This window comes from Toxotes jaculatrix, chromosome 9 (genome assembly GCF_017976425.1).
Source record: "Toxotes jaculatrix isolate fToxJac2 chromosome 9, fToxJac2.pri, whole genome shotgun sequence".
Classification (NCBI taxonomy): Eukaryota; Metazoa; Chordata; class Actinopteri; family Toxotidae; genus Toxotes; species Toxotes jaculatrix.
The window spans coordinates 21,120,719-21,144,049 of NC_054402.1; the positions used below are offsets into that span (position 1 = coordinate 21,120,719).

The 23,331-nt window shown below is 43.6% G+C and overlaps 1 protein-coding gene across 4 annotated transcripts in view; it reads right to left on the reverse strand.

Moving 5' to 3' along the window:
• Positions 1–732: 732 nt before the first annotated feature.
• Positions 733–23,331, reverse strand: part of sik3 (SIK family kinase 3) — a 34,135-nt gene continuing 11,536 nt past the window's right edge. The window contains exons 2-26 of one of the 4 annotated variants that reach the window (XM_041045829.1): positions 21,176–21,292; positions 20,402–20,465; positions 19,857–20,018; positions 19,534–19,658; positions 19,268–19,391; positions 18,544–18,662; positions 18,220–18,330; positions 17,974–18,108; positions 17,355–17,432; positions 16,340–16,449; positions 15,550–15,706; positions 15,229–15,378; positions 15,048–15,121; positions 14,004–14,138; positions 12,599–12,740; positions 10,296–10,415; positions 9,969–10,027; positions 9,695–9,804; positions 8,957–9,126; positions 8,610–8,737; positions 7,019–7,788; positions 6,683–6,837; positions 6,002–6,131; positions 5,789–5,915; positions 733–4,322 (exon numbers count right to left, since the gene is read on the reverse strand). In XM_041045829.1, coding sequence (XP_040901763.1) covers positions 5,794–5,915; positions 6,002–6,131; positions 6,683–6,837; positions 7,019–7,788; positions 8,610–8,737; positions 8,957–9,126; positions 9,695–9,804; positions 9,969–10,027; positions 10,296–10,415; positions 12,599–12,740; positions 14,004–14,138; positions 15,048–15,121; positions 15,229–15,378; positions 15,550–15,706; positions 16,340–16,449; positions 17,355–17,432; positions 17,974–18,108; positions 18,220–18,330; positions 18,544–18,662; positions 19,268–19,391; positions 19,534–19,658; positions 19,857–20,018; positions 20,402–20,465; positions 21,176–21,292 — 3,567 coding nt within the window. In that variant the 3' untranslated portion in view covers positions 733–4,322; positions 5,789–5,793. Of the gene's footprint in view, positions 4,323–5,380; positions 5,916–6,001; positions 6,132–6,682; positions 6,838–7,018; positions 7,789–8,609; positions 8,738–8,956; positions 9,127–9,694; positions 9,805–9,968; positions 10,028–10,295; positions 10,416–12,598; positions 12,741–14,003; positions 14,139–15,047; positions 15,122–15,228; positions 15,379–15,549; positions 15,707–16,339; positions 16,450–17,354; positions 17,436–17,973; positions 18,109–18,219; positions 18,331–18,543; positions 18,663–19,267; positions 19,392–19,533; positions 19,659–19,856; positions 20,019–20,401; positions 20,466–21,175; positions 21,293–23,331 lie in introns of those variants that run through there. The other 3 variants (XM_041045827.1, XM_041045830.1, XM_041045828.1) reach the window with 3 other exon arrangements.

Sequence of the window (23,331 nt, forward strand, 5' to 3'; positions counted from 1 at the left end):
CCAGGACCACAGACAGAGAACATGCAGCTCCGGAGCCAGAGACACCTGCAGAAAGGTACAGAGAAAGAGAGACCAGAGAGAGACAAGCACAAAAACTGAGAAACTCATCTATGGTGTAACAATCATCTCACCGCAACTAGAGCTAGACCGATACTGATAGGAAAATATTTCAGTCAATATCAGCTTATTGCAGATATATATTAATGTATATATCCGTCAGTAAATAACAAGAAAATGCAGAATAGAAATGAAAAACTAGGTGGAGATAATTTAGAAGCAGTATCTCTATTACATGGTTTGTCCACCAGAGAGCACAGAGAAGATTTGTCCACTGTAAAATGTCCTGCTCAGCATGTGTCTCTTTAAATCGACAAATCTCAGGAAGAATGTTTGTCATATCATTATATTAAAAAAAAAAAGCAGTATCCAGTATCAACCTCCCTCCAATAAGTGTTTTAATGTTACTTCACTTTAATGTTTGAGCTTCACTGTGCAGAGTCTGACACTAGAGGGCTGTTTTCACATTCATCTGCTGAAGGAGAAGGGAACGTTTCTCTGTGCTCAGCCTCAGATCTGAGTTCAACATCACAACTAGTTTTGAAACCAGTCACAGGCCAACACGCAACAAAACTAACGTGTGATGTGGAAACGTAAGGCCTCGGGCAGGCGTACGGAAGGTAACGGAAACACACACAAGCCATGAGCTTTTTAAATTATTTCTTTATTTATATATATTTATTTATTCATCTCAGTTTGGTTGATATTCTTTTTAATCATTGTTGTTGCACTTTAGTATTTTTGTACTCAACAGAAATGAACATAAAAATAAAACGAAACCAAAAAAAAAAGACAAAAAAAAAAAGATCCAATAAAAAACAAAAATGAACCTAAGAAACAGGAGTGGAGCAGAGAGCTGGCTTGCTGAGAAGGGAAGCAGGGATGGAGAGAAAAGACAGAAGTCAGGGATGGAAGAGTTAAGACAGGAATGAAAAGGAGGAGGGAGAAGGGTCAGTCTGATTGGGCAGAAGATGTGTGTGAGGCAGCTCTCTCCTCCCCATTACCTCGGAGTCGTGTGCAGCGCTTTCCATTCACTCGAGCTATCCCTTCCTGTGTGCCTCTGCTCTTTCCCCCTTCACGAGGATCTGAAACAACAGCTCTGGTACTGGTTGCTTTATCAGACAGAGCGGAGCCTCTGGTCTTAATTTTAGACTTTCTATCCCGTCATGGGACAAGAGACATGCGATGTCTTCCATTCCAGCCATTTCCTCTGCAATATCTGAAAGTACTCAATTCTTTCTCTTCCAGACCTCAGTTTTGGCTTGGTGTGGACAGTGAGAGAAAACAGGAGGGAGGATCTGAAAGAGGAACAAATGAGTGCTAGAAGGAAAAGTTCGATGGAATGAGGAAAAGCTTCTTCTGCCCGATCAGACTTGGACTGAGGAAACAGGAAAACACATTAGATCGAGTTAATCTCATGAATCTATCATCCCACTCCTCCGTTTACTCCTGCATGCGCTCTTGTTTTAGACGTTCATGAATTACCGCTGAGGCTGATCACGTCGAGTCTGAACAAGAGCAAATGCTGGTAAACAGGAAGTGACATGATGCGAATGGAAAGCACAGGCGCTGCATGACACCATCTACAGCTCTCAGATGTAGTATATAGCAAACAATATGTCAACCATGCAGCCAGGTATTGTGAAATCTGGCCAGTATAAACACATACAAGTGGAACTATATTCTTTGCATCAGTCTCTTGCTGGCCCCAGTATAGACTCAATATTCAGGGGTGTTTGTATATGGAAGGATAAATAGAGGTCAAACGATAAAATTAAATTTTTTAAAAAATGAAAAAGAAAAGGGAGGGTTCAATCCTCTGCTGTGGTCCCCAGTGTGCTGTAGCCTCCATCTGGCTGTGCTTTAGCTTGACTCAGCTTAAGGTGCACAGCCCTTGGTAGACATGTTTAAGGTGGGCACACCTTGTCCTGCTCTGACCACAACCTTGTATTCCCCCTGCTGTGGAAGAATTTCAACAATTCGTTCCTATGGTCACCTCCTGAAATGTTTCCCTTTTATGGTTTGGAGGCGTGTCCAGGTGTGTCCAGGTGTATCCGACTAAGACAGGATCCATTAACCGTTCATGAAATGCAGCCGTGGCCTCCTCTGATTATCCCTTCCAGGCTTGAAAGGGGGCAGGGAGACACAGATAAATAAAACCGAAAGAGGGGAGAGGGCAGTTTAGTAATAGTAGTTGTAGATTCCTCCTTGGTTACCATAGTAACGAGGTTAGCTTGGGAGGAGGGCCGTGTCCGTAATGCTTCATCCGATTGGAAGAAGACGTAGTAAAAGATGGTTGGAGGATCACAGCAGATAGGCAGGGCAGCAAGAGAGAGAAAAAGAAGTGGGTTTGTCCATCTCCACACTTGTGATGTTTAGGATGATATGTCAGCTATTTTACAAGTTATTCCCTCGTTTTTTGTCTTTTTTTTTCTTTTTTAGAGTGTCAAGTCTCTGTAGCACCCGAACCAACCCAGACAAAGCCCGAAGCCTGACCCTGTATAGCCTGCCGCAACTACCCAGTTAACAGAAAACGGGCCCAACATCAACAAGAATGACAGTCACAACAACATCAACGACTGAAATGATACTTTAAAGAGCAACACAAAATAATTACTCTCCTCTTATTCAAGTGTCTCGATATAATAATATTAAAACAAATAAGAACAATCTTTTTTAAGAGACAGAAAGAGCACTGTCTCTCTTCTCTCTGTCCTCTTTTGGCTAGAAATCTCAAAGATTCATAAAACATAAACAAACAAAAAGAAAACACTTTGAAGACATCCAAAAATACAAATGATAAACAATACCAATATAAAAAAGGCTCCCCAACGACATCTAAAAAAAAAAAAAAAAAAAAAAAAAACGGTAACAAAAAAAAAGAAAGAAGAAAGAAAAAAGATTTCATATAGAAATTGCAATAGCGTTCTATACATGGCATCACTGTACAAGGAAAGGAGCAAATGTCTGGTAAAACTACCCACAATGCAATACACTGTCACTGACATGGGAAAGGAGGTAGGAGGATGGAGAAAAGGGGCAACACAAGGTGGGGAAAGTTAGGGTCAGAGGGGGTGGAGACGGAGGAACTGAAAAGCAGGGTAACCGCATGACAGAGAGCGAGGAACTGTGAGGAGGGGTGGAAACAGACAGAGAGAAGATAGCTTGAACCGAAAGTGCAGAATTACTTAAGTAATCAAGGAACATTGTTGTCTTCCTTGCAACACAGAACTGTTTTTCCTTTAATAATAATAATAATAATATTAATAATAACCATTATAATAAAACTTCTTTTACAGAAAACAGTAATAACAATAAGAGTAACAATATTGACCATAATGCCTTCATGGACATTAGCCGTAAAAATGAATTTTAAAATAAAATAAAAAAAGAACATGAATGCCAGAAACAGGAAAAACAAAACAAACAAAAAAAAAAAACAATGAGAGCTGGTTTGTCCTGTGCGATGTCACTGAGCTCAATCTTTGGAGAGAGCGCTTTTGTTGCCCAGTTGGAGCCTGACCCAAAACACCCGCCACCCGGCCAAAAAGGGGCCGCCGCTATTGAGACTTCAGCCCACTCCGGAATGATCTGCTGCAGGCTAACAGGAGGGGGGAGGGAGGGCGGAGCAGACTGAACCTCATAGACGCCTTTCCCCTCCGCTCACCCCTTCTTCTCAGTCATGTGCACGCACGCACGCACACACACAGACACACACACACTCACACCTAATGTGAATACTTTGGGTTTGTGGCAGCAGTGTGTATGTTGGACTCCATGTTCTTGTGAGTGTGACTGTATCAATGCGTTGGCCAATGAGGCACATAATGAAGTATGCCAACAGTTAATAAAGGGGAAGGTTTAAGTCAGGGCAGCAGGTGGATGTGGGACGGGGGGGTGGGCCAGGTTTGTTAGGGGAGGAAGTGAGGGGGTCAAGTCGAAAGAGGGAGGAGTGGAACCCCAATCTACCCACGATGGGAGGTGAAAAGAGGAGACAACCTGCGGCAATGAGTGCTGGATGTCTGTGCGGAAAATGCTGGCACTTTGACCTTTGAACCCCGTGGCCCCACCTGTGACCCCCACCCACACTCCCCCCTTCTCTCGCGTGCAGACTGCCCTCCCAGGGACAGATGGAGACAGACAGATGGACGTAGAGTGCCCCCCGCTTGGGCAGACGACGGTGGTTTGGCATGATGCTGCTCAACTCAAGTCAACACAACTCAGGATGGCTGATATGGACCGCTGTACACAGGATACACCCTTTCCTACAGGACAACACAGGAAAGAACAAACAATATTTGAAATTCTTTTGCTCCTACTATTTTTTTTAATAATCTTAGATCAGAGACTAAATGAAATAATCTTCCAGGACCTTCCAATAATCACTGCTCAGTGCCTTTAAAGTTGTTATACTAGTCTCGGAGGCTCGGGAGCAAATAACCCTGATAATGCCATCAGTGTTATCTCAGCTTAGACTTTGATACAACTAATATTGACAAATAACAGAAGGTTTCTACAAACGGGCTGCTCAGTTAAAACTGACCACCCATTTTTCTAATCGATCTCTTCAGAGCAAAAACAAAAAAAACATAATAGAAATAACAGTGAACTACATGAAAAGTTTTGCCCTCCAAGGACTTCATTGTGTTTTATTATTTTATGACACTAAATCAGAGTAGAAGGATAATGAGAATCTTTGGCATTTACAGGACAAAAAACAAAACAAAAACAAATTACAAACTTAATCTAAATGATGAACAAACAGATAAAACACAGAATAACTGACAGCATGTATTCCCTCCCTTTATTGTGGCAAATCTGACTGCAGGTAATAAATGAGCAAGATATCACCTCTATCTAATCAGGGTGGCAAGTTATTTGGTTTAAATACATCTGTATGTGTAAGGTCCAAAGATAATCGGTTTCCTGTTCCTGTAAAAACCACATCACTAGGAGCAAACAGTTCAGCAAAAGGTACCAAAGAGCGGCCAAGACAGAGTTTAGGCCTCAGTTTTGAATGGGATATGTAGGACCTGAAAACTGCTGTTGACTCACAGTCCCTGTTAAAACTTCAAAGATTTTGAGCAGGTTGCTACACAACTATTCACACAGACTCACAGGCAACAGTTGCTGCCAAAAGTGCGTCTAACAAATGCCGACTTGATGAGGTGAAGACAATCTTTCATTTTGTGTTTTATTTATTTATAAATGTGATTAATCTGTCGTCCTTTTGATACTCGAGAGTCTTTCAGGATTCACTTTTATAGGTCTGAAAAAGCCACCGGGATTCAGTGTTGTAAAAACAAAACAAGAAATAGTCTGGGAGGGTTAATACGGTTTATAGGCACATAAAGACATCTGCACAGGAGTGAACATAAACAGATCAAATGGACAGATGAAATGAAAGCCAAGTAATAAATGTTGAGTAAACCATAAAAGCAAGGTTAAAACCACTTACTAAGTGATTATTATATAAACTCTATAAGAATTAGTTTCACAAAGTAATTTATAGGGTGATATGGCGCCAAAAGGAAACTGCCTGACAAGGTTTGGCTGCAATCCCACTCACTGGGATTGAACAGGTGATACAGCCTGAGGCCACACACAGGCCTTAAAGGAAGGGGAAATTCTTGAGTTTGTCATTGTATACGTAGCTGTTAAATGTGTTTGCACTTAATCTAAGTTAAGATAATCTCATTTTACCAAACCTTTGCTCTGTTTGTGTGTGTACCTGTGCTAGACCCCAGCCTGCTCCATGCTGTACTGCAGGTCCGGGGGCTTGTAGCTGAGGAGCATGTCACTGGTGCAGGAGGAAGGGTAGCAGGCTGCCGCATGGAGCTCTCCTTCGACATCACACACTGCACGAGAAACGCACATCTTTTTAGTGATACGGACAAAGAAAACCCCACACACCGTTACAGGTAATTTCGAGTCGCCTACGGACCTGACTCTTCCCGCTGGTGCAGCTGCTGGCTTCCTGTCAGTGACGTCTGGCTGAGGATGTCTGACATGCGAGCGGAGCTTAATGCCTTCCCAGCCAACAGGCTCATTCCAGACATGGGCTCTGCCTGGTCCTGAGAAGAAAATGACTAACAGTTTTAGAAGAGAAAAAAAAAATACTTTCTGATACTTACTCAACAGCTTCATGTAGCAATGATGACTCAGACCTTTGTTTGGATGATTGGGTATGCTTATGGTGTATCAATGCCTCAAACCTTCTAAATCAAAGTGACTTCTTGGTTCATTCAGTCACGCAAACATTTGCTTTCTTCCGTCAGCTATCATCCTACTAAATTTGCTCTTTCCAGCACTGCACTGATGAGTAAAATGAGCTGATATACTCTCTAATATACACCCAACAAACATTCACGACATACAAATGTGACAATGTTCCTGCCAATGCTTTTGAATGCTATCACACTTAAATTACATTGAAAAGCCCAGTATAACTGGCCATTTTTCACGCTGCACACTTACTACACAGCTTCTCATGACAGAATGTGTCCGAAGGTCAATCTGGTCTTAGTATATTATAGAATAGAACAGATCTTTATTGTCATTGTCACAGGTACAACGAAATTTAAAGTGCTCTCCAGTCAGTGCTTATCAGCAGTTTTCCACTCACATAGGCATCATCACAGGTCTGGATGGTGTGGTGACGCTGTAGCTGTCCACGGGATCTATAGGCGTCACCCTGAGCACCTCGTGAATAGCCCACACCATTATGATCAGGCACCTCCATGGCCTGCCCCGGGGGCCTGCACTCCACATGCTCAGACTCTGTCAGAAAACATTAGGTACACGTGGTGTATTCAGTTTCCAGGAACAGTAAAAAATTGCCTGCTCTGATTTATCTTCTTTTGATGCAAGCCAGCAACACAGAGGTGAAGGTAAAGAAAACATTTCAGTCAGTCCGGACGGGCACTGGACTTTAAACCTCTGCCGCGTCAACAGGTCTTACCTCTAGCTGCTGAAGCACTCCTTATGTAGCCACCATGCCTGTGTGTAGGGGAGCTGTAGGGTGGGGTTCCTCCTCGGGGAGGACCCAGGAGCTCATGACCTTCTCCTGCCTTGGCCAGCAGGCCCTCGTGTGGGTGGTGGTAGGCAGCCGGCACCTCATCCTCCTCCATGCTCTCTGAGTGAGGCAAGCTGGGGCAAGGCGCCTGGGCAGGGTGCTGCTGAGGCTGGACCTCTGGGGGTCGAATCTGGAGTAGGTGGAGGTAGTGCTGGCCTCCAGAGGCACCTTGCGGTGCCGGCGGCTCCAAGCTCTCACCCTGGCTCAGCTGGTGGAGAAGCAGCATCTCTCCATACTCTTGGGGTGGACCGCTGGGTGGTGTGGGGGGTGCTGGGCACGGCCGGGGGCTCTGCCTCTTGAGCAGGGCAGCCAGGTCTTGGGGGGGCAGCCTGGGATCGGTGTGGCCTGTTAAAGAGTGGCGGGGGGACAGGAGGCCCTGCAGGGTGGGGGTGACGTGCTGTTGAGGGGGGCGGTAGTCCAAAGGAGTTGGGGAGAGCAGGGCCTGCTGTAGTGTAGAGGGTGTGCCATAGCTGCCGGTCCCCACCGCTCCGCTCTGGTAACCTTCCAGGCTGGGGACTTTGAGGGAGGTTCCCTGCAGGTAGGGGCTGAATGAGCCGACCACCCCGGAGGCACCCCGGGAAGCGGCGTCACCAGAGAAGAGGTGGGGATTGAACTGGGGCTGCTCATAGCCTGATGTGAAGCGGCCAAGGCTGCGACTGGATAAGAAGAGGGAACACAGAGGATAATTAGTTACCTGCTGTCTAACAGCAACACGCACCCAGTAATCTTTAGGATGCGAGTGCATCACCTAGCTTTGAACAACCTAAAGGAGGCCTTCATTAAATCAACGCACACAGCCTAGCAAACGCTTCAGGCTGGGTCCAGGTTCAAGTATTCACTAAGAGGTGTAAAGACATTTCCTAAGGATATATCTTCATTAATGTGTAATTGGAGGTTGGTACATGTTCTCTCAGTGAAGACAGTCCTGGTTACTGGGGACTGTTTATGGGATGATAATATCACAGGATGACTGACCTCCTACTCCCAACTGGCGGGAGCTACATACATTGTACTTCTAAAACACTTACATCCAACCACTCACCCAGATACTATGAGGCGGAGAATTTGTTGAGGATGTCATCTCAGGCAAAGTCGATGTAGGCTTTTTGTTAATTTTCAATACTGGTAACAAATAATGTCCTCATTTTCTGCCCCTTCATACATATAATCTCTGGCCTGAGCAACAGTATTAATCTCTGAAGTTTCAAAATACAATTTAACAACAAACAAAAAAAAAAAAAAATCAGTGGACATGGCAGAAATATAAAACCCAAACAAAACAGTGAGAAACATACAATGAGAAACATAAAAATACACTAAATAGCATGCAGGGGTCTGTTCAGGGTGGTGAGGTCATGGAGAGCAATAAAACAAAAATAAAACAAAAAAAGATGGAAGAAGACGACACAGAAACAGTCCATTGTTGGGAAGGTTTGGCAGCCATCGGGGAACATGGTGACGGGATGGGTGGGGTCACCTGTGCATCTCGGCGTTGTCTGCGCTCAGCTGCTTCCCGAGGACTCTGTGTCCCCCTGGCGTGGACAAAAAGCTGCCCTGTCTCTGCGCCCCACCTCCCAGCTCCACGTCCTGCACCTGAATGGTCACCTGTACAAACAGTCAGTGTTGACATTCATCACCTTTAAACATTTTTTTATGTTGCCACTGATATCACCACCAATTAAAATTTTAGTAAAATGGGTTGTAATGTATTTAATAGTTATTTAACCCTTAATCAGAGTGAATTAAGTTAAAGGTATACATGCAACCAAACGCAGAGAACACACAAATTACAAAAACAAACTTTAACTGGCTCTTTGCAGTCACCTGCTGTTGTTGAGGTACACCCTGTGGCAATGGGACAGTGGGGCGAGCAGATGGTGCTTGTTGATTGGTTGATAGAGTGACTCGAGGGAGGCCTGTGGGAGGTGGGCTGCCACTCTGGCCCTGGTACAGCGCTGGAGCACCGTGCTGGTACTGCATTGGTGGCGGACCTCCTAGAGGAGAAGAGGAGAGATGAGTCATGAGAGGTACATCAAAGTTACTGAACGCCTGACACCACAAGTTTTCTTTGACCCTCCAAAGTCCCTCTGGCAATTACAGTATCATTACCATAAGTAAATAAAATCAGTTTTTATCTGCACATGGTCTTCACAGGTTATTGTGTTGTTGATGACCGACGTGTTTGCTCACCTGCTGCCCTTGTTTGCACTTAAAAAAAGGCTTTTTAATCGATTCAGCACAAACTATGCCTTCTACTTTATTCATAACACAACACAATGTCCAAAATGAACATATGTCACATGTCGGTGTTTGTATTTGACAGATGACAACAAGCAGTGAGTAATCAAACACTTTCAAAACACTCAACTGAACTGAATCTATTCTGAATCCTGAAGTCTATTAAAAAAAGGAATTTAAAAAATAAAAATGTAATAAGGGGTAATTAACCATGAAAAACAAATGTATGGCTAAAAAAATGACTGGACAGTTCAATACACCACTGCACCTACACCAGTTACAATATACAGAGCATTAAAGCACTATAGAAACGGTATTACTAACCATGCCCTTGCATCATGCCTGCAGAGCCAGGCGGAGGGCTCTGATTGGGCTGTCTGAAGAGGTGGTTGCTGGGATGTGTTGGCGGAGGGCTGGAGGGCTGGATACGCAACCTGAGGGAGGACAGGACAGAGTAGGAGAGGAGAAGAGAGAGATATGACAATGATGTAACACTTTAGTCGATAGCGCTGCACCACAGTATCAAGTTCATTGTTCGCCGTTCAATAGCTGATGAGTAATATATGTGTGTTTTTTGTGTGTGTGTGTGTGTTTTCACCTCTGGAGCTGGTGGGTTAGGTGACTAGGCTGGCTCTCTCCATGGCCTAAAGACAGACCCTGCAGGTAAAGAAAAAGTAAAATTGACTACAAGCTTCAATCTAACATGCTTTGTGTGGTTAGGCTGATATCAGATATATCAGATGATATGAATGCAAATATTATATATCTGTGCTCTGTGGATCTCAGCATGGTTCACTATAATACATTCATAATGTAAGAGTGATGTACGAGTTGCCGTAAGCTTTCATCATGAAATGCAAGCGTGATCGCAGTGCTAAATGAAAACCTCCCTAGCTTGTAATAACATCTTTACACGTCCAAATACCTGGATTTGCTGGTGGAGGATTTGTTGCTCTTGCTGGTAGAGGACATGCTGCTGCTGGGTGTGCTCCAGGAGTCGCTCATCCTGCTGAACAGCATACATTTTTTGGAGCTGCTCACACTCCTATTGGAAACAAAGACATGGACCGCAAATATTAAACCTTTAATATTTCATATTTGCATGCTAACGGGGGAAGTTATTTTAATTACTTCAAGAACAACAGTTGGATGGCAGTGTGCTGGATCCAGAAAAGCATCCTACACTTTAAAAAAGTGATCCAACAATGGCTGGAGTTTAGTTTTTCCAAGCTCATCAGGGATAGCTGATAATCAAAATCTCCTGCGCTCCTGTGATTTATCAAGAGAAAGTAATTTATCAACAGTAAGTCAATTTCATCAGCAGTAAGAGGTAATATTTAACCTTTGCACTGTTTACAGGATTTGCAAAAAATCCCCATCTTGCTAGCAGTTCCTGCTGCAGCAAATCTCAGTGCTAACCACTGTGCTTTGTGTAATAAGTTCTTGATGTTTAGTGCTCAGAGGCAACACTTTCATCTACTTCAAATCTCCCAGAGGGACACAAGTTTAACACCATGTGTCATCACCTGGCTGACTATTCGTCTAAAGCTGCTCAAATGGCATGAACAACACAGGTGCACTCATACAATTAAGCTAATGCTTTGGCTAATGACAATAATCACATTTTAGTTAACACAAGTAATTGTGCTGCAAATGTTAAAAGCACATCTTCTCACAGAATTCAGGTCTGAGCCAGTGAGATGTGGAAACCTACTGTCTCTGAGAACTTTTGTCTAAAGGTCATATAATTCTCCCTGCACTTGTTTACTTCCAGTTTTCTTCACTGCCTTCGTAAAAGAAATCTCGGTAAACACTTAATCTTTTCAGGGGTCCTTACCTGGATGTAGGTCATGTGTGTTAACCTCTCCTCTGGCCTGATTAACCCTCTTAACACTTGAGAGTAAAGATAATCTCAGCATGTCGGTACATGCCTAAGATGAAGCACCCACTGCGAACATGGTGATTAAATCTCTCCCTACCTACGCCTCCTACTGGGTGAGGTAATCTCACTGCAGTGTCACTGCGAATGATGTGATGTCTGAAGGAGCAGCTTGGGGTTTTCTCAGGTGAAAGACTCCCTTTGACCTCACCTTAAGACACTGTGCTTCATTGTAACAGCAACTCTAAATTGTGTCAAGCTTACAATGCTCAGAAATTAAGGGAAATTGCCAAAAATAATCTTTAAAAACAGAACAAACTCATGTTCCTCAAAACAACACTGTAATTATTTTTTTGTAATATTGCAACATTAGGAAACTAAAAACTAACAACAAAAAAGGAGAAAGATGATGGGTTATTTCAAAACCTCGGATAATAAGAATTGACAAGGACGAGATTTAAGCAAGGCAAGCTGTCTGCTTCAGTTCTGCACTGAAATGGTAAGAGACCGGAGGAGAGAGCATGAAAAGGCAGAATGCAACAGTCAGCCAATGGGGAGGTCTCATCACAGTGGTCCATGTTAGGTGACTGACTGCTATAAAATGATGTGCGGCATCACAGAGTTTAACTCATCTTGTAAAGCACAGATTTGCACTGCCAGGGATCTTGGTTTGTGTTTCAATAGCTGCTGTGTATCACCATTTCTGCACTGTTCAGTAGTTGTACTTCTATGAGCAGTTGAAAAGGCACCAGGGTTAGCGCAAAGCATAGTATGGACCAGAGGGGAATTTCTGAAATCTCTGCACCTGGTGAAGTAATTGTTGAGTCATTGGTACTGATCAATAACCGTACCAACCCTCCACAGAAATAATGCTTTATTTTCTCCTACAGACCTCGAAGGAAAAGGAACTTTGTATGTTTTCTTAAAGCTGGGCGAGCAAGAAGAGAGGTATGTTGATTGCTATTATGATATTAGAATCTCAGGGATTTTCATAGAGTCTCACAGATTTCTCTGTTTATGCTATTCCCGATCTTTTGGTGTGATCCTACCAAAAATGGGGATTTCACATTGTTTCACTGCCAGATGGTCTAAATATATCTCAACAAATGACTCATCTAAAAATATGCAGGCACAAGAAATTCTGTTCATACCAAATACACGTAACACTACCACAACCGCAAAGTCAGTGACGCTGGCCAATTCATTTGCCTTCAGCAGGAATAAAATGTCATTGTTAAGCAGGTGTTCTCTGGTGATTATTCCAGTTCATTACTACCAGCTACTTGTTTACCCAGGTATTTGTTTATGTTGTCCCCTGGTGTGCCTCGATATTAGGTAGAGTGATGTACCTGCTTCAGTTGCTTAATGAGGCTGCTGTTCTCTAGATGAGCCTTGAAGGCCTGGATGGTGGCGGCGCCATCAGAGAACCGTCTGACAGGTGAGAAGCGCTCCATGGGGAGATGAAGGGTGTTACAGTCCTTATAGCTGGATCTGAGGAAGGGACCACAGGGAGCAGACACAAACATATGTGTACACAAATACAAACACACACACACAGACACGACATGACAAAACACAGACACATTGACAGACAAATATGAGACACAAACACATGTCAAGGTCTTCAAACCTACACAAAATATTACAAGTTAAAGTATCTGAAGATGAAACATTCCATGTGTAGGAAACATTAGGACCTTGAACACAACTGATGTGATCAATGAATCCATGTAAAAGCTATCCTTCAAATTATTTAATCCATGCTCTCAATCATGACAGAGTGACGATCAGTTTATGGTAAGTTACATTAGATGCATACCATTGTTCATGGAAGTTCGTCTAAGGGCAACACTGCCAATATGACATCAAAGGAATATTTCTTCAGGATTTTTTTTTTCTACAGACAAGCTCCTTCCTCAACTTACCACAGATGACAGACTCTGTGTGGTGCTTAGGAAATAACACATCAGTACTACTACATGTTGGCATGCTTCATAGAAAACACAGTTACTGTACAAAGTGGATATTTGACCACTGTCTTTCATCAAGAATTACATTTTTCAGGGGATTACACACCACCTCTTCAAAAAAAAGTACTCCATGAACAAAGATATAGTTTCTAGCTTTACACATCCAGTCTACCTCGAAAGAGCATGCTTTCTTTAACAACAGGCACAAAATTACTCATCTCAAACTCTATTTTAGATAGCAGGTCCTGCCTACAACTGCACCTCAATACAAAAATTCACACTCAAGATAAAGTACACCCAGTTTTTAAACCGCATTAGAGGGAGATGATACTCATGGGGGACAACAGCTAGAATTACTACATGGACAACATGAAAACACAAAAAAATATGGCCACTAATGTTTTAACATTCAGGGGTTTCTTATAATAAAACAGTCTGATAAAATCCTCAGCATGAACCTGTCACATACCTGCTCTTTCCAGGTTTGTGGGGGACAAGTGCTTATTTTGAATCGTGGTTTACTAGTGATGTGGAGATATCTGATCTGTGCCACACCCTCCACCTCCGATATCACTATTGACAAAAAATATCCTTCCTCTTTGGAAGGCCCTCAACCTTCATCTGGAGCGAGTACTTCATCAGCAGTGTGTGTGTGTGTGTGTATTTATGTGTGAGAGAGATAAAGATAGAGAGTTAGGCTTGATAAGCCCCTCATTTAATGCGTGGGTCTGTGTGTTTGTGTGTGTTTGTGCATATACAGCTCGGAGTGGGCGTGTCCCCTCACCGGGTGTGTATGTCGGGGGCCCAGCCCCCCCTCTGGCGGGGGCCCTGGGGCCGCTGTGACTCTGCCGAAGGCTCGCCATGCGATGTGCTCATGAGAGCATGCGTCGTGTGCCGCTTGGAGCGGTTCGCCAGGTACCTGGGCCGCAGGGAGGGGGGAGGACGGGGGTGAGGGTGGGAGACAGGAAGCAGCGCTGGTCAGCTCTCTGTCCTCATTGGCTAATGGAGACGGGGGGGAAAGGCCCGCCCCTTTCCACCTCTGCCAATGGGTGCCATCATTCACAACATATTAGCCAATCAGAAAAACAAAGTAAAATTAAACCATAGATGGATGGATGTTAAAGCTTATGGGAATCCCACAGTCCCCCAGCTTCCAATTTAAGGACTGGACAGGTTGTCATTTGTAATCACTGGTTTGGCAAGCTTCAAAGTTAGCAAAGCTGTGTGAGAATGAGTGAGAAAGTTGGGAGAATAATTTGGCACTCACTGAAATGAGAAAGATAAAGAAGTTCTTGGCCAAAGAGTTTGAGAGATAGGAGGGCTGGATTTGTCGGCAGATTCAGTTTGGAATTGTGGCAGAAGGCACTTGCGCGATGGAGAAAGGAGGAGAGATGGGGTAAGCACCACAGCAGAGTGGCCACCTCCCGTGGGAAAAAGCAGAGCAGCCGAAAGGCACTCACTCCCAGCAACCCAGGACACCAGCGGAGTCTACAGAGGCTGCTGTCTGAAGAGGACCAGCTGGAAAACCCTAGTCAGGACTTCTGAATCCAAAACCACATCTCCATATACCAAACCTGTGGCTAGCTTTTTCTCTGGTTCCACCTATTCCTTCACAAATCCTAAAACATTTTGCGCTCATTGTATCAAGCAAGTTTCTAAATTCCTGCATAAACATTCCTAAAAATCCTCTAGTGCACAGTTCTGGTATGTATTGTGTTAGTCAATCCACTCATCTATTGTCACAGGCTATGGGCCTTCCAGAGCATCCAGTTTAGACAGAACCTCTGTATTTTATGTCCCATCACCAAAAGCCGTCACCGTGGGTTACCTCTGTACCGCCTCTTGGTCTGGCTCTCCGTCTGAACCTTCCTCATCCACTGGAGCTACTGCAGTGATGGGGTGCTGAGAGAGGCAAAGAGTTTATTTGTCAGCACTCCCACGGTTTACATGAATTAACACTTTGTGCACATACAGAAATCCATATCCTTGAGAATAACATCTATACTCACTGGGCTGGTGACAAGTGGTGAGGGCCCCCGGGGCCTCTTGAGGAGCTGAGCGGGTAGTTGAATATTAGCCCCGCCGTCGGAAGCTCTTCGACCCAGTGGCCCCATGCCATTGAGGAGCTGCAGTGTGGGTGGCTGCAGCAACGACTGCTCCTGGAGGATCAGCAGACACAAGAAGTCCGATTGGAGAGGAAAATCAATAAGGCTGATATTTAGACCCTACCATGACAAAAACTGCAGGTTTCTGACATATACTGATAACTAGCAGAGGCCTCCTACTGCCAACTGAAAGACCCCACCCCAATCTAAACCAACTCACTGTACCTTGTACTCCAGCTGCTGTGTGGGCTGCAGGCTCTGTGTGGGCATGAGAGTGTGCATTTGGCCCATAGTGGGGGCCAGTGGAGGGAAAGGGGGCTGGGGCACAGCACCGCGTGGGAAACCGGGTGGCAGTTTCTGGAGGTCTTCCTGCATCTCTGTCCTGTAGTGGGAGAAGAGAGAAGAAGAAGTCAATGGTTTTGGTTATGTGCTAGAGCCTAGCTCATACAGTAGTCAATGCCTTACTTGGGATACATTATTTAAATGCGCCTTGAATAACCCACAAGCCGCTATCCTTGTATCAATGTACCACCAATAAACACTTTCTATTTGTGACTGATTACTTAATAGTTCTATATTTAATTATTTACAAGCTGACACCACAGCCTGACTGTAGTAGTCCTCGGTGGTTGGAAGAAACACAGTATCTACCATTTTTTGGTAGATACTGTAATGGGGTTTTTCACCCAAATATCTGATACTGTGAATGAATACAGTGTAAGGTTGATCCTCACCAGAGAAGACAGAAATACTGCAACTGTTTAAAGGTACAGGCTTACTTTGACCACATGGTTTTGCCCATTACACTGTAACAAAAGTGTGCCTTTGAAGAGCACAAAACTTAAAATTAACTAGATACACCCACCAAGCACTTTATTAAAAACACTATTAATCACTGGGTAAAAGGAAAAAGTATCAAGGTACCTTCTTTGTACACACAAGACATAAAAACCTAAAAACTGTACAGACTGAACAGCTGATAGTTACTTGTGACAGAGTTGTGTTTATGTGTTACCTTTGGCCTGGTACACCCACAGTGTGCCGCCTCATTGAAAGGTAGCGAGCCATGGCCTCAGGAGATGGCTCCTCTCCTTCATCACTGTCCAGTGCCATGCTGCCATCCGGCTAAACAACAAATATAAGGGCAACACACACACACATATATGGTCATTAGTAACGGGTAGTGGGTAGTGTGCGTTGCTGGCAATGTATCTAAAATGTATTCCAATTCTAATATACATGCTTCAAAGTCCAGGTCCTCTATTAAAATCCCTGCTGCAATGCAGTGATCTGACGCATTCTTTTGTTTCACAGCGTTTGTGAGTCAGCTTTGAGGCTGTGTGTGTGTGTGTGTGTGTACATGTGCGCGTGATTGTGTGCATCTGATCATAGTCTAGGAGATGAGTCCTGGGTTCCACTAACAGTAGAAACTGTACTAGAAAGCTGTAAATGATGGAAAGAGCCAGTGACTGCAAACATGCAAATCATCAAATATATGAAGACCGGATGGTGTTGTGTTGACTGACTTTTTAGGCTGCAAAGAAGTGTTGCGACATTTTTTACAAGTCAGACTCTTTACGTTTACGAAGCTATTTAACCCTGTGAGCCCGTACGTATCATATATGATACCCACATTTCTGGGACTCATTGCATCACCATCAAGCATAAACTTTGCATTTAACCCTTTTAGATGAACTCTTATGCTCGTATACTGACTCCTGGTGGACCCCCCTCACTTTTCCAAATGTTTTGACATGTGTGATACAAACAAAAAATATAATTAGAATTTATTTTTTTAATTATTTTTTTTTTACATTTTGTCAAAGGGACAAATAAAGAGTTCATATTTGAAAAATTAGAATTTTCTGACCATTCTTTCATAGTTCAGGTCTCACAGGGTTAAGTTAAATGGCTCAGATTTCAAATTGATGAACAAAGGTGCTGACGGATCGTAGCTTATCAGGCCACGATCACTGCTGGGCACACCATGCCAGGCTGATGCAACCAGGTGGACGCTCTGATCGACTTACCTCAACAATCTGGTTCTCTGGGTTGATGAGCTGGACATGGGGAACGGTCATGCTAACAGGATTACCCTGTGGATCCGTCTGCTGGGCACGCAGACAAACACACACACACACACACAGACAAAGACAGACAGACAGACACACACACACGGGTCTTGTGAGGATTGCATTAATTTTCTAACAATCTTCTTAGTGCAGTGGGATTGGCAGATGTGGGTTAAAGCCAGTCAACTCCATTCAGTGCACAGACATGAAGACTACTGTAGGTTATACTGATGAAACAGTCATGTGAGACACTCCACTCTTGAGTGGAGACCATCAAAGAAAATGACAGTGAAGGCATCAGTCCAAAGGTGCCTTCAAAATCCACTGTTCTTCGAGCTCTTACAATCAACCGTTACCTTTATGCCAATAAAGAAGCTCTTTTTATATTAACATTAAATCCACAAAGGACTGACTTACACATAAAAATAAATTCACAATATATAAAGATACCCACTGTATACAAACCACTGGCTCTACAAACCATGTTTACAGTTATTAAAACTTGTCATAGAATCAAACTGTGTCAGGATGGACACGTCAGCATAAATGCCTCTAACATATAATGACAATGACTCACCTGTACAGCATTGAGGGGATAGCTAATGGGGCGTGGCGTGGGCTGGGCAACACGCAGGGTCTTGTGTTTCTTGAGGCGGTCAGCCAGCAGACTGTAGATGGCACTGTAGTGATCATATGCATCTGTTTGTAGGGACTAGAGCGGGAAAAGAGGATGAAAATAAGTTTTTGAGATGACTTTTGATAAAAGGCTGTGCTGAAAACTTAAAATACATCAGTGCAAGTCAGTTGCATATTTGTATCCAACCTGAAGCGTGCGCTCTCGGTCCAGGCCCATCTCAGACATGGCTATCAGCACCTGCTCGTTGATGAGCTCCGTCTCTCTCTCCGTCTTCACCTGTTCACACTCTGCTATCAACTGGAAGGGAGAAGAAATGGGGAGAAGAGATGAAGGGGGATTGATTGCAAACTCACATGTGAGCAGCAAGTGAGCATGTCAAATGTTTCCCAACTGTGTGTATTGTTGGTTAGTAGGCAGGTAAAGAATTTGTTTGCTGTATGTGAGGGGTCATTGCGTGACAACACCCTGACTGAAGATATCTACTGCTGAATACTTCTAGAGGGGTCTCACCCTGTCGAAGTCTGGGTCTGGGTCTCCTTGTCTCATCCACTTGTTCTTACAGATCTGCTCCATGGTCAACCGTCTGCTGGGCTCCAGAACTAACATGTGCCTGATCAAGTACTCACAGTCTGCAGTAACACACAAACACAGGTGCATTCTCACGTAAGACAACACCACTTGAAACACAGCATATAGTTTACAGTATATTATTATTATTACTGAGCTTATAGTATGTTAAAAAGAGTGTTTTGATATGCTATAAATATTTGTCAGTAAAAAGCCTTAGTGTTTACCAGCTTAAACAATTTGAAACAGCCATCTTTTCCACATTTCTTCTTCATTATGGTAGTTCTGTTTTAGGTTCAACAGGTCCACTGGTGTGGAACAATAATAAAAACATACTGTACCTAGTCTGCATTTCTTATGACATTTCAAAGGGTCACTTTAAGTGATGCCAGTGACTGTTTTGATACCTTTTTCCAATGGAATTTCCTTGGATTTAAATGCAAGACAAATTCAAGCTGACCAAAGCTACTGTCTGCAGACACTCTTCAAGCCTGGTGAGTCTTTAATTACTGAGAAAAAAGATATTTCATGGAGTACAATCTGGGAATTTGACTGGCCATTAGATGCAAACAAAGCTAGTGACGTATTGCACAGATTAGGGTTTGGGCTGAAGGAAGAGGGTGGTGTGGCACTCGACGGAGAGAGTCAGAGTTGACAGAAGCCCTACCTGTGGACATGAAGAAGGGGATGCGGAACTTGCCACTGAGGACACGTGCCCGCAAATTTTGTAGAGTGCTGCCATCGAAAGGCAGGGCGCCGCACACCAACACATATAACACCACACCTAAGCTCTACAGAGAAGACAGCAGGAAACAAGAGTACATGGTTTTGGTGAGTGTTGGGTGCTATATTTTTAAGACAAAAACATTTCAGATAGCTACACCCTGTGTTGCAGCCAAGCAGGGCCTGATGCATACCTGAAAGTCTACTCACCCATATATCTACTTTCGGTCCGTCATACTCCTTGCCCTCAAAGAGTTCGGGTGCGGCATAGGGAGGGCTGCCACACCATGTCTTCAACAGCTGGCCTCGAGAAAACATGTTACTGAAGCCAAAATCTGGCAGAGGGAGAGGAGAAGTTTATTCAATCTTATCACTTTCCTCTACGGGGTAAATGAGTAAATTCAATCAAACGAGGAAAACGCTCCAAAAGCACATGCTGACACTTGCCTACACCCACTCACCAAGACAGCCCAAAACCACTAAATTAAGTTACCCGCCCATACATTCTTTAGTGCAAACACACACACACACACCTGCGATTTTGATGTTGAGGTTGTGGTCCAGGAGCAGATTCTCAGCCTTCAGGTCTCTGTGGACGATGTTGCGGCAGTGACAGAAATGGACTGCTGCCACAATCTGCTTGAACTTCTTTCTGGCGTCCTTTTCTGCCATACGCCCATGAGCCACCAGGTGGTCTACAAACGTGTGCATGCGCGCACACACACACACACACACACACATACACACAAAGTACAGTTCAGAGATTTATGGTACTCAAACACAGTGTATCAGTTCTGTTCAGGGGACTGGCTCTTGTACTCCAGGTTTAGTTAAACTGAAAGCCAGAGAGACTGACTGAGACATAAATGTTGTGTATTTTGAATGGGTCTCTTATAACTGAAAGCCTAATTAAATTAAGATTATTTACTTAGCAACATCATTTTAAAGACATTTTAAAGATGGGTGGCTTTAAAATTTTTGAAGAAAGTTTTTATTGAATTTTAAACAATCTGTATATTTTGACACCAATAACAAAAAAGGCATTCCAGAACAAAGCAACAGTGAGGAACTCCCTTACCAAATATCTCTCCACCACTAGCGTACTCTGTTACCAGATAGATCATCCTCTCCGTCTCCATCACCTAAAGACATAAACAAATGATAACAACCAGGACCTACAGACCCTCGGACAGACCAGCATCTAGTGATAGGCGGTTCACCCGTTGCGCAACAGAATGAGTAAGCATTGTTTGGCATACAAACAGGAAGATTTATATAGAACAGAAACTGCCAGTGTGCTTTTCAATACATGTATACGTGAGGATATAAATTCAACATTAAGTGTTCAAATGTTAAAGATAACACGTTCTTGTGATTAAGTGGCAAATTAGTTTGTATCATGTTTAAACAACAGGGGGTTGTTTCAGACAAGATGCCAGACACGTTGGCTTGTGGCAGGTTGGTTTGGTGCTACAATCCCCATACAGCTGGAAAAGTCTGGGTGAGGAAAACAAACAGGAAACTCTTTCTTTACGCAGCTTCAACCACTGAGTCTCACCAGAGCAAAGTTCTTAGTGAGAAGACTGTGGTTGTACTGGGCAGTGCCCCCCCCGCCCCCCAGCACTGTACATCAGTGAATGTGAAAAAGTACTTTCCCTGGTGAAAGATTGCAGCAGTAATTTACCAGGTACAGCCAGCATTTTTGTACAAATAAGCCAAAAAAACAATGGCAGGCCACATCAGATCCTGCTAAACCAGCACATATTTTATTTGTTCTTTTCCTATTGGGCCATGAGTCTCAGGTGTAAGATCTGAGCAGAGCATCTTGCTGGTTTTGTGGGTGAGTGTGTACCTGGTAGAGGCGGATGATGTGGGGGTGCTTCAGCAACTTCATGATTTGCACCTCTCTGAAGATCTTTTTCAGGTTCTCATCGTCCAGCTGGGTCTTATCCACTATTTTTATAGCCACCTGGAGACAGAGACAAGAAAGGGACGGAGGGAGAGATAAGGATGAATGATGAGAGAGGGTGAAGAAGTGGTGAAGACAGAGGGCAAGATCAAGAAGGAAGCCGTGAGAGGAGGAGATGTGGAAGACAGAAAGAGAGAGAAACAGAGAGGAGTGAAGGAGAGTGAGGAGACAAAACAAGAAAGAATTCATCTTAAACCATGCAATGTGTTTACTAGCTCTTGAGCTATCTAAAAACAGACAATACATTCACATCAATGGTATTTAGCTGACACTTAAATTACAGGCAACAATTCCAGGGCACAGCCCCAGTGCCCGTGCAATATTGCTATGATGACACAATAATCATAGAAGAGCCAAGTGCCAAGAAAATAACCAGCAAAGGAGTTAAGATGAAGGTGTGAGTCAGACACACTCAACCTAACATGACCCGGCACAGCAAATCCATTTATAAAACACCATAAACACGACCAGAAAAACAACAACAATAAGATACTATAGCTAGACACTTGATTGCTTGCACTTCTTAAGATGAACAGCCGAACTATGTGTTGCCAAACATAGTGCTTTCTTTGGATTCCAGCTTGTTTGGGTAACCTGACCTAGACCACGACCTTCGACTGCGAGTACAACTCTTGCGTAACTGCTGAGCCCTCGACAATGGCTCCGGCAGTGTGGATGGTGATGGTGTGTGACAGGAGCTTTGCTCTGCCACTTAGGAATGGGTAGATGACTTTAATGACTTAATCAAGCGAAGCTAATGGGGACTGCCCCAAAACACAGCTCTTGCCAAAAATAGATGAGCGAGTGCAGTCTGTCAGTGTGTGAAACAATGAAAAACATGTGTCCTGCATCAACACACCCCGAGTGCCATCCCAAACTCCCCTTTTTCCTGATAGCAGACATGAAGAAGATGAGTCCATCTAAAGCCTGACAAAGCTGACTTCCTGTTACAGACAGGAAGGGGAAGTGAGGGAGAGCAAAGAGGGGCGTCCTAAGAGAGTACAGAGCCACATCTAACAGTGGCATTAATCCAGATCAGGGAGCGTCTCTGTGTGTAGTTTCCCTTCAGGGGTGTTGTACAGCTGTGGAAAACATATTGGAAGAGTTAATCTACAGGTTGATTATCAAATTAGGTATTTTTTGTGGATGAGTTCTTTTAAAAACAGCAATCTATAAATACACTGAACATCAGCAACAAGAGCATTGTTAAGTTTCATTAAAAAAAAAAATTATCACCTTAAAGTTGTGTGCCACCGCCAACCAGTCAAGCTGCAATTTACACCTATGCCTGACCAGTCTCAAACTATTCAAACAGGTGCCAAATTAAAGGAAAAACTATGATAAACTGTCTTACTAAAGTCTTAAGCCACTGTGTCCCACCAGAACAGCCTCAGTGCTCCTTGATTCCACAAGTCTACAGACTCAGCTGGAGGGACGAACACCATTCCTCCAAAGGATATTACTTCATTTGGTGCTCTGATGATGGCGATAGAGAGTGCTGTCTAACACGTCGGTCCAAAAACTCCCATAGGTGTTATGTGGGTTGAGATCTGGGAACTGCGAAGGCCACAGCATATGATTCACATCATTTTCATACTCATTAAACCATTCAGTGACCCCTCGACAACCCCCCCTCTGAGGATGGGGGCGTATTCATCCTGTCAGGACAGAAATGTTTCTTCATAGGATAAACGTAATCAATCAAAACAACTTTGTATTGATTTGAGGTGACCCCTCCTTCTATGGGGACAAAGGGGCCCAAACCATGACAGCAAAATGCCACCCCCAAATGAATAACAGAGCCACCAGATCCCCTTTCTGTAGGGGTCAAGCACAAAGTTCTGTTCTCTCTGTATATGCCACACATGCACTCGCTCACTCATCCATTTGACCACATCACTTTTTTCCACATCTCTGTGGACCAGTGCCTGTGGATTTAACGCCACTTAATGTTTATAATGAGGAGTTTATGCTCTGCAATCTCTATACTACATGTAGTATAAGACTTTGAAGGAATTTAATAGAAGGTATTCAAAGTA